The sequence below is a fragment of the Drosophila albomicans genome, chromosome X (genome assembly GCF_009650485.2).
Source record: "Drosophila albomicans strain 15112-1751.03 chromosome X, ASM965048v2, whole genome shotgun sequence".
NCBI lineage: Eukaryota > Metazoa > Arthropoda > Insecta > Diptera > Drosophilidae > Drosophila > Drosophila albomicans.
Window position 1 is genome coordinate 23,966,378 of NC_047627.2, and position 11,855 is coordinate 23,978,232.

Here is an 11,855-nt window from a genome sequence, read left to right on the forward strand (position 1 = left end):
TAGCATCGGGAGAGAACAAGCCCCAAAGGCAAAAGTTTTGCTCTTCTTTTTTTTTTTGTTTACAATAATAAACAATTTACGAAGGAGCAATAACAAACTATACGATTGTGTAGGCCGCTTTCTCCCCAATTCCCAACTCCAACTCTTTTGCGCATAACTTTTCCTCTTGTTTGTTTGTTTGTTGTGAAACTTTTGGGATAGTTGGTTAAGTGAATGTGTATCTAATTTCCCAATAATTATGCGAGTTATATCATTTCAAATTCAATATATATGTGGTCAGAGTTATAAATCAAAGCGCTATATTACACATATGTAACTTGTTTACGAACTTCAGCACAACAAAGTTGATAAAGCTCTTTATTAGATTAAAGCTATACGAAAAATGATTTACGCATAAAAATATGCTTAGACTTGGCAACTCATTTAATGTAATTATTTTACTGCTTGAAAATAATGTATGGAATATGATTCTAAGATGATTTCAAATTTATGCTGATAGATTTTTTACTACTGAAATTGATTCTGAGATGATTCAAGATTTATAAGGATAGGTTTATCTAGTTCTAAACAACTAAAGCACATTTTCTGCGTATCTTAAAAAGCAAGCACTGTAGCAAATTTCAAGTCGATAGCTCAAAAACTGCGTCTTTAGTTAGCTAAACAACACGCGGACAGACAGAAAGCCGGATATCAAACACATTGGTAATAGTGAGCAGAGCTCATCGCATTTCACACATAATTACAGGATAGATAAGACAATATGTTTGGAATATGGTTTTTACTAAACAGATTGATTCTAATATGATTTATAAGAATATATTTATCTAGACATAAACAATTAAAGCACATCTTCAGCAGAGCATAAAAAGCAAACTCTGTAACAAATTTCATGTTGATAGCTCAAAAACTGCGACTCTAGTTAGCCAAACAATTCATGGACAGACAGACAGCAGGATGTCAAAAACAACACATCAAATTGCTGTGAAATTGGAACACAAAATAGATGTGGATGGAGGGCAGACCTCATCTCATTTCACACATAATTACAGGGTAGATAAGACAATATGTTTGGAATATGGTTTTTACTAATGATATTGATTTTAAGATGATTCCAAATCCATTAGGATATAATTATCTAGTTGTAAACAATTTAAGCACATCTTCACCATTCAGCATTAAAGGCAAGCTGTGTAGCAAATTTCATGTCAATAGCTCCAAAACTGGGACTCTAGTTGGCCAAACAATTCATGGACAGACAGACAGCAGTATGACAGAAACTACACTTAAAATTTCTGTGAAATTTGAACACAAAATGGATGTGGATGGAGGATGGACCTCATCTCATTTCACACATAATTACAGGGTAGAGACAAGAAGAGACAATGGCTGTTTGAGCCAGCACTCAACGAGGGATTCGGTGCTCGGTGCTGACGTAAGCAGCCAGAAACAAATTCAAATAGAATATTTACATAAGTATAAATATTTTGTGGCATACTTTTAGGCAGCTCAAATTTACGGGCGGAGAAGTTTTGCGGTTTTTTTTTTTTTGTTGGGTGGGGGGCTTTGTGGCAACTACTTAAGCTGCCAAAGGGAATTTCGTTGCCATTTGTCTTCGGCGTCGCATTTTTCTCGCTCGGCTGGAAATCAAATTGACAGCGACAGCCACAAGTGGGTGGCAGAAGAAAAACAGCAGACGTGTCTGCTGCAGAGGCACTCCAGCATGATTAGTAAGAGGACATACAGACAGACGGACGGAGAGACAGGTGGAAGATTCACGTGAGCCGTCATGTCACAATGCGGCGTCGAGCACATAAATCTAAGCTGAAATTCGAACTGGACGAAGACGAAATGGAGTCGAGGCGGTTTGATAAAGCCATCAAAATCTGAGAACTTTTAGCCAGACAACGACGACGGTGGCAAGTACAATTTTTTATTTATTTATCACCTTGCAGAACTCCGTTCCCAGGAGTTCTTATGCTGGCGCTTATCGAGTTGGACAGCTGACAGACATGGAGACAGAAGAAGAAGTCTGGCTGAGACGACAACATTTTCAAGTGGCAAACCGCACAGCGCACTTGCAACTTCTCTCTCGCTTCTCTTTCTCTGATAAATGGTCTGCCTGTCAAACAAATTCCCATTCTCCCCCTTTCTCTCCGAGTTTGTAGCAAACACGCAACGACAAGCTAAAGCTTTAAAAATTGAATTACATTAGCGCAGGACATGGCCCACGCTTAATGCTCAACACTTCAGTGTTCACTCTTTATTTTGGTGGAAGGGAAGGAAGCCTAAGGGCGTATACTTAATTGGGGGCTGCCAACTTGTTGTTCTTGTCGATGACTCATTCGAAAATTCAATCCAATTGCTGTCGAACAACTTTATTAGCTGTCCAATGTGATTTGAAAGCCAAATTTTTATTAAGGACTGCCCACTTGTTGTTTGCTCTTAACATTTAAACCAAATTTCAAACGATAATTTACACAAAAAACATATCTTAACTAAATTCTATTACGATTTTAAACCTTTCTTTACCTAAGGGCGAAAACTTAATTGGGGGCTGCCAACTTGTTGTTCTCGTCGATGACTCATTCGAAAATTTAATCAAATTGCAGCTGAACAGCTCTATAGCTGAACATTGTTGTTGGACAATGTTTTTGCGCTGTCACATAAGCCAAGTTTATATTTAAGCTCAATATTTTTACGACTTAAACCCTGATTGCGCTTAGTAAAAAATTGGAACTATCAACTCGTTACCACAAATTTATTTTAGGATTGTTAACTTGCTGCGTACACTACAAGTTACCATTAGAAAACAATTATAGTGGTAATTTCAATTCCTAACTATTATGCAACGTCTAATAAGCAGGGTTTTCTTTGAGACTGCCAACTTGTTGGTCAATTACGCCAACTATATTGCAGGATATATCTTTTCATTTAAAATACGTGTATTTTTGAAACATATAAAATATTTGAACTGCAAAGTTTTTACCTCTAAATGATTATAAGAGCTGCCAACTTGCTAAATTTCATTGCAAACCTGGAAAAGCGTATTCTATTCCCATGACTATACAATAAACTGCCAACTTGTCAGCAAAAATAATGTAGTAATGGAAAAAATGACAAAGTAGCTCTCAAAACTAAATTCTAACGACATATAAGGCCTGAATTAAACTGGAACTGCCAACTCGTTATAGAAAACTATATGAACTTTGCATTCTTGCCGCATTGTTCACAAATTCCACATTTTATTAATTTGTTTTCTCAATAAGTGGAACCTTTTGATAAAGGTTTCAAAAAAAGGACTGCCAACTTGCTAAACAGCAGAAAATTAAAATGCAAAAATGACTTTTGAGTCGCGCTTTGTGCTTAACTTTGCCAACTTTGCTAGCTCTATCAAATTGAATGTGTAATTGAAATTGAAATTGAGAAACGATGCATAATGTGAGTTGCATTAATTTCGCGTCCAGTTGGCAGTCTTTTGATAATTACCAACTCTCCTGCCAAGCCCCCCACAATCAATGGCATCAAATTCAGTTAACTTTGTTAACGCGCGTTGCTCGTCGCTGTTTTCTTGTAGACACCTCACACAAAATGGGATCCCTGGACCACTTCGAAAGAGCCAAATCAAATTCGACGCTCAATTAAAATTCAATTTGTTGCGCGCCATTAATTAGATTCCCTCCTCCCCCTCTCCCCCCAATCCCGGCAAGCTGGCAAATGAACTTTCGACAAACAAGTTTCAGACAGACACCTGTGACCAAAGACCGCAGACCTCGCCTCCATCTCCCTCGTCTCCTTCGCCCTTTGCAGTGCAATTTTTGTGCAGCGGAGAACATTTCTAATTAGGGGGTAGAAAATAGAATTTTATGTTGTCGTTTTTTTCTCTTTTTCGATGCTTCAATTAGATGTAATCTATGCGCATAAATTGCCCGGACTAAGAGTAGATGGATGAGCTGGGTGGGTGGGGCATGCAACATGTGGTGGCACGCATAAATTACGCTCGCTTTAATTGTGTTTTTTGTTTTTTTTTTCTAATTTTTCGACAGCGGTCAATGGACCGAGGTTTCACTCACCTGCTTCTGCAAAGTGTTGGAGAGCTCCTCGAGGCACTCCTTGCGCTCAAAACGCTCGAACTTGAAGCTATTGGAGCGATAGAGCTCATTGTCCTCACGTCGACGATTGCGGCACAGTCGACGGGTGATGATGTTGCCGCTGCCACTCAAGCGAGGACTGTGTTCAGAAAATGATAGAGGAAGAAGAGAAAAACAGGAAAGAGTTCAAGTTGCAGTTCTTATCAATTGTTATTCAAGATAGTAAGCAAAATCAACTTGAGCCACTCGGCAAATCAAATGACGCAGTGCCACTTGATGGTGCAACGACCCAACACTGCACTCTGAAGTGCCAGCCAAAAATTCAATTCAACCCGAGATGTGTTTAGCCTTGCTTAATACACATGCCAATTTTTAAGTCTTTAGCTACGTTTATCGCCAAGATACACAGAGCGAAGTTAACGGACAGACGGACGTCAGGATTTTTTGACTGTATATTTTATGCTACGTTTAGTACAACTTTTTAAAACTTACAGTTGGGATTGTAGTATTTTTTAGCATGTTTCTTCTAACAAGAGTTATTTACAGTCAGTTCAGGATTATTGTAATAAGCTGTAACTAAAATATACTAAGATCCACACTTAGTATCTTTTTTCTAAGAAAATAGCTATTTCGTTACAAAAATATGAACTATTTCATTAGAAAAAAAAAACAATTAAAGTATAAAGAGTCAGTTTAATATTATATTATTGTAGTAAAATGATACTAAAATCCTCGCTTTGAACGATTTGGTAACACTTTTGAATTTTTACTCTTTAATTCCTTCGTCTAGTTAAGTTGCTAGTTGTTAGCTAGTTGAGTGCTAATTACGATTATTAAACTATGAATAATATTTATAAAGGGGCGACTCTTCAACATCCTAATATCTGAAACATTGAGTTGCTTATTAAAATTTGGAATCATTTGAAATAATGTATTCTGAACGCGTTTGAAACAAAGTTGACACCTTGAAACTCTTGAAAGGCGTTCCTAAGGTGTCTTAAGCACTTCGTGACAATCGTTTTCCTGCTCAAATTTCCCTAATATGCCCCAAGCAATAGCTTCGAGTATTGCCTAATTGCATGCGATCTCTAACCTTAGACTAGAAAAACATAATTTCTAGCTTCCCCAACCGTCACACAAAAAGTTTTCTAAGCAGCCCCCCACCCCAAAAAAAAAGAGAAAAAGGTAAAAGGTAAAAGAAGGCGTTGATGAGGTTTTGGTGGCAAATAAAAAACAAGTAAGAAAGTTACAGTCGAGTGTGCTCGACTGTGAGATACCCGCTACCCATTTTTAATAAAGGCAAAATATTGCGGTATCATTTTGAAAATATACCGAAAATACTTAAAAAATACTAAAAATATACCAAATGGTATGTTTGGTATATCAATATAGTACCGCATTCAAAATATACCATAGACGGTTCAATATACCAGATTGTCAGCCAAAGTAACTAAGACCCTTATAAGTAGGCGTTTTTGCCCATACAAAAGTATTTCTTTAATAACTTCGACAATTTTTATCTGATCGCAACCAAATTTTCAGGAATCATAACTACTATAGTTGTTATTATATGTACCAACTCTAGCTTTAAAATTACGCTTGTTATTCGATTTTTTTGATTTGCGGGGGCGGAAGTGGGCGTGGCAAAAATTTGAAACAAACTTGATCTGCGTGCAAACATAACAAATGCTGTCGAAAAAAAATTATAGCTCTATCTCTCGTAGTCTCTGAGATCTAGGTGTTCATACGGACAGACGGACGGACACACAGACACACAGACACACAGACGGACAGACGGACATGGCTAGATCGTCTCGGCTGTTGACGCTGATCAAGAATATATATACTTTATAGGGTCGGAGATGCCTCCTTTTACCTGTTACATACATTTCCTGTCGGCACAAAGTTATAATACCCTTCTACCCTATGGGTAGCGGGTATAATGAGGTGGCTAAATATGTGAGTGTGTGTGTGTTGGCCCCCAAATGGCCTCCCACATCATTAACTTTGGCGCTTGTGGCTTGTGTGTGTGTGTGTTTGTGTGTTTGTCAACAGAGCCGAGTCTCAACCTGGCTCGTTAGCTGCAGCTTCATTAAAATTTGACACATTTGGGACTGAAAGAGTTGAGCTGCTGTTGATGTTGTGATGCTGTGATGTTGTGTTATTAAAGCCGCAAGAATTTAAGAAGGAAAATGGTTGAAAAAAAGTTCGCAGGATGTCGACGACCCACATTTGCATTTTACATTTTTGCATTTGGGTTTTTCCCCCCGTTTTTTTATGCCACTTCTGCCGCACTTGAATGAAGCCAACTAACCGACTCAGTTTGCACCGAAGCCACCGAACCTTGCCACAAAACAAAATAGGGGGCAGCAACAACAAAAAAAAAAATCAGGAAAAGAAGGAACAAAACTCGTTGGGCCAACAAAAGCACAAAACACTCAAGTGGTTGCCACTTGCGACTTGCAACTCCAAAAGTCCTTCCCCCCCACTAACTTGCCACACGGAGCTGCCACAGGTGCAGTTGCAGCTGCAAGTTGGAGTTGGAGTTTCCACTCACCCGCATGGCTTGCAGTGCGTCATATGCAGATCCCAGTTGAGATGGAAGTTGAACATTCGCAGCTTTGCCACCGCTCGTTGCCTCAGCGAAATGTCCGGTGTCGTTGTTGCCGCAGCCCCGCCTCCACCTCCGCCTCCTCCGCCGCCGCCTGCTGCTCCACTAGTTGAAGCTGTTGTGGCACGATGCGAATTTGGATACATCATTACGGTGCCGCTGGGCGCCGATGTGGCAAACAATCGATGAGAACTCGAGCCGCCTCCAACGCCGCCGCCTCCTCCGCCATGATGACCATGATGGCCATGACGATAGTGCTGATGGTGCTCCTTCAGTGTGTAGAAGCCTCCGGAGGAACTGCAAAGCGAGATAAATACAAATTCATTCAGTTATGAATTTACTTTTTGAAGGAATTCAATTTGAAAGCAAGTAAGAAAGCTATAGTCTAGAGTGCTTGTATAAAAGCAAAAGAGTGCGAGATTCATTTCAAAATATATCAAAAAAATACTAAAAATATATCAAATAATACTGTTTCCAATAAAAGTAAAATAAATTCGGTATTAATTTTCATATATGCCGACTTATTATACCACAAAAATACTAAACATATATAATTTTGTATAAAAGCAAAACAGTGCGAGATTAATTTTAAAATATATCAAATTAATATATCGCAAAAATACTGAACATATGCCAGAAATGTACCAATTTGTATAAAAGTAAAACATTGCGGTATTAATTTAATGTCCTACTAAAACTGCAAACATACTGAGAATATACAATTTTCCACAAAAAAAAAGGAAGCAGTAATATATACCAAATTAATAAACCGCAAAAATACTAAAAATATACCACAAAATATACCATTATGTATAAAAGTCAAACAGTCCGATATTAATTTTTATATATGCCGCATTAATATACCTCAAAAATACTTAAAAATATACCAAATACTAGTTTGGGAATATTTATACAGTACTACATTCAAACTATGTCATAGACTAAAAAATACCAGATATACCAATTAATATACCGCATAGGTAAGTAAGCTACAGTCGAGTGTGATCGACTGTGAGATACTCGCTACTCATTTATGAGTGCGCTATTAATTTTAAAATATACCGAATTACTATACCACTATACCACACTAAATATTCATCAAAGGGTATACTTGGTATATTGATATAGTACCACATTCAAAGTACCATTGATATAAATATTCAAAATGTATATGTGGTATATTGATATACAACAATATTGAAAATATACCATTGACATAATTAATCGAAGTGTATATCTGGTATATTGATAATGTTTTGATCATAATGAAAATGGGTAGTGGGTATCTCGTAGTCGAGCATACTAAACTGTAGCTTTCTTTATTGGTTTTTGCAACGTTTGTTTTACAATTATTAAGGTAACAATTTCGTGTATTTTTGGCGTCCTTAAAAAACTTAGCTATTCAGTATACTTAATAAAAAAGTGTGACCATAAAGCGAATGAACTATTAATATTTAAAGCTACCTCAATAACTGTAGTTGGATAGTTTATTCAAATATCACAAAGTAAAAAAATAGCCAACAACTATTATTGTGTAAAAAATGGATAGTAAGCTGTCTCTTATTCGTTGCTTAATTAATCAAAAGCTTGCAAGACAAATGAGACTGCTGACAAGACAAATAACTTAATTGGTAAAAGAAGCACTGAAGAGTTTTGTCTAATTAGAAGAAGAAGAAATACTTACGACATATTATCGCCACCGCCATCGCCCACACAGCTGGTCACACCGACCATGCCGATGCCGCCGCTGCGTCGCGGTCGACTCTTGCGCCGACGTCGACGTCGACGCTCCGAGGAGGCGGTGCGTGTTTGCAGCACATGCTGACTGAGCGATTTGTGGCAGTTGCCAGCGTTGGATTGTTGGATGCTGACACCTCCGCTGCTGGCCAAGCGACGACCGGTCGCATTGCAGCCACCGGCTGCCGCTGCTGAGGCAGAGATGGCGACAGTTGAAACTGTGGAGGTGGCGCCACCTGGCGGCTGTAAGCCTTGCACGGCCACAACAAGCTGAGCATCGCCAAAGCCGCCCGCTGAGCTGATGGTGTCCGTCGATTGTGGCGTTGCAGCGTTCCCCAGTTGTTGTTGTTGTAGTTGCTGTTGTTGTTGTTGTTGTTGCTGGGCGTGGGACTGTGACTGCGATTTGCTGTTGCGCAGGCTGTGATTCACTTTGCGCCACATGCGCTCCATGTTTGCGGATTTTAGTTCTCTTCCTTTTCTGTTTTTCTAGCTTCCAGCGATGCGAGGCGATGTGTAGAGGGGGGAAGGGGAGGGGAGTTTTGTAGTTACAGTTGTTGTTGTCGTTGTCTTATTGTTTCGAGGTGGCAGTGTTTAGTTGTTTTGTTGTCAGCTGGCGGCGTCAGCGACATGGCTACACACACTCACTCACACTCACACACACACGCACTCCCACTCACACACACACACAATAACAAAAACAAAAAAAAAGCTACTCAGCAGGAACTATGCATTGTTGTTTTTTTTGTTGCGATTGCGACGGCGATTGCTTTAGTTGTAGTTGTCTCTTTTACACTCGTTGCTCGTTGTTGTTGTTGTTATCTGTGGATTTGCGGAAGCAGAAAACAAAAAGCAATGAATTGAGTTTAATCAAACACACACCCACACACACACATACACAGATAAGCTGACTCCAACGCATGTGTGTGTGTGTGCAAAACTTTTGTCATGCACTTTTAGGTTAAGCACGCGCTGCTGTTTCTTCTTCTTCACTCATTTCGTTAAGCCGCGCCATTGTTATACTCGGCACCTTTGTTGTTGTTGTTGTTCTTGCTATTTGCCTTTGCACTTGTGAATGAAAATTGTGAATTGTGAGAGCAACTGAGCGAAGCGCACACGACGAAGAAAAAAAAAGAAACTATCGACTACATCTATGTGTGTGTGTAACTTGATTTTGCATATTTTTTAAACTGATTTTCAATATTTGTTTCGTTTTGTTTTTCGTGCACTTATTCACAAATAAATAGCAGCAATCAACAGCAGCAAAAAGCAACAGCGACAACTGAAACTGCGACAACGACGACGACGGCGACACACATTTCACGTTTTGTCTAATTTTTGCCTTAGTAATGAGAGAAGAGCGCAAAAAAAATACACACACACAGACACAGTCGCAAAACAGGAGAGTTTAACAGGCGCGATGGCAACGAAAGCGACGCCGTCGTATTTGTTGTCGTTGTCAAGTTGCTGTTGTTGTTGTTGTTTTTGGCTCTTTTTTGGGTTTCTTCTTCACTTCGCTCACAGTGGGACCGCAGCAACAACAACAGCGCTGCTAAATAGGCAACACTGACAATGATCAGCTGCTGGACATGGGCAGCACTGATCGGCGTAGCCATTTTGTTGTAGTTGTTGTTGTTGGGCATTTTGTATTTTCTCTCCAGCTGGGCTGGGCAATGGATTAGTCATCCCAGTTGACTGACAATTCGCAACCACTGTGCCTGCTCTCTCTCTCTCTCTCTGGCTGCGTGGGCGCCGTCGTCGTTGTCTGTGTATAACACAAACAATTTGCGCTTGACGCTGCAAGGGAATTCCTGCTGCTGCTGCTGCTGCTGCTGCTACGAGAGCGAGAGAGCAAAGGAACCACAAGCAACTACAACAACAACAACAGCTTTGCGATTGCGGAAAATACTCTCGTATCACATCAGTTAAGTCATCCACAAATTTGTTGCCTACTTTTGGGCTTTCACTAAAATTCACACACAGACACACACATGCAAATGTATATAGCAAACAGAAATTACGCTAAAATATTTACTTTTTTTTTTAATTTTTTTTATCACAAACAACAAATTCGCTGCGCCACTTTTTTTTTGGCCAGGAGCAGAAGCCTCTGCCCGTTTATTGGCAACGCGCACGCACAAATAAAGCTGCCAGCGACCGCAGCAAAACTCAAAAGCAGCGACGCCGCGTCAGCGACAATTGAGAGCCGCACACATTCCGTTACGCTAACACTTGCGCTCTCTCACTGTCGCTGTTTCCCACTTGCCGCTCTCTTTGAAAATGTAAACATTGCATTCACAACCGGACGGGAAATTCAGCTTGGTTCGCTCTCTCAAATGGAGAGCAAGGGATTTTATCAATGTAACATTGTCAATTTGAATGCAAACATTTATGCTTTTCATAATGTTGAAAATTATAATTATAATATTTGTTCTTTCTGTTTGCAGGCAAATTTTAAATATTCTAAATTCATTCTGCACAAATTCAAACTTGAGCTTTCCTTAAAAGCTGATTCATTTATCGCTGTGTGACCACAAGCAAATATTTCTAAGCTATGTTTGCATGCCAAAAGAAATCTAAAAAAAAAATACGAGAGCACACCGAAATGTGTTCCTCTGGTAACACTTACACACAGCTTGCACAAAATTCTGCAAATTGCGCCTCATTTTCAAAAACTTGTTTAATACCGTGTTTTAAATACAAATCTGAACGACGCGGGTTTAAAAAAAAAAAACAACTTTACGCATCATTCGCGTAATTTTTAAGCCATTTACACACTTTTTAATTAATTTTCTCTCACTTTTTACGCGCTTGCTTACCGAGCATTGTAACGGCAAGTTCACAAACTGACTGCAGATGGAAGCTTGCAAAATACCATAAAAAAAACGTTTGCCACTTTTCAGTATTTTATACCAATAAGTATGCCTTAAGCTGCATAAGGACTTTTTCGGCTTTGCAGAAAACGCCACCTGTCGACTAAAGGAGAAACATAGTACAAATGTGGTATGATAGATGGCGCTTTCAAAGCGACAATTGTTTGAATAGTTTCTGTAAAAATCCAAATGATGACAAATAAAAACTAATTGAATCCCAAAACAATAATTAAGTAACTAAATTGATAAAAGTCCTCCCGCATTGAAACTGCAGTTTAATTTTGTATTTAAGTTTCATTTTGTTATAGTATTTTTAATTGGGTTGTTGCCAGTTGGCAGTTCCATCATCATTATCATGATCGTTTATCATTATCGTTATCGTTTATCGGTATCATTATCGTTATCATCCCCCAAAAATTTGCCTTAGTTGTTATCATGTGATAATATTACATAAGAAGTATGTAAACGTTTGTTTTTGCTTTTACTTTTTGTTTTGTTTTTGTTTTTTTTTTTTTAATATACTTGGTATATACGCCTTCGACAGTGATT

At 38.8% G+C, this 11,855-nt stretch overlaps 1 protein-coding gene across 1 annotated transcript in view; it reads right to left on the minus strand.

The window, feature by feature from the left end:
* Window positions 1-9,272, minus strand: part of LOC117578256 (pneumococcal serine-rich repeat protein) — an 85,209-nt gene extending 75,937 nt beyond the window's left edge. The window contains exons 1-3 of the mRNA XM_034263675.2: window positions 8,384-9,272; window positions 6,646-6,996; window positions 4,071-4,227 (exon numbers count right to left, since the gene is read on the minus strand). Coding sequence (XP_034119566.2) covers window positions 4,071-4,227; window positions 6,646-6,996; window positions 8,384-8,886 — 1,011 coding nt within the window. The 5' untranslated portion in view covers window positions 8,887-9,272. The remainder of the gene's footprint in view (window positions 1-4,070; window positions 4,228-6,645; window positions 6,997-8,383) is intronic.
* Window positions 9,273-11,855: the final 2,583 nt, after the last annotated feature.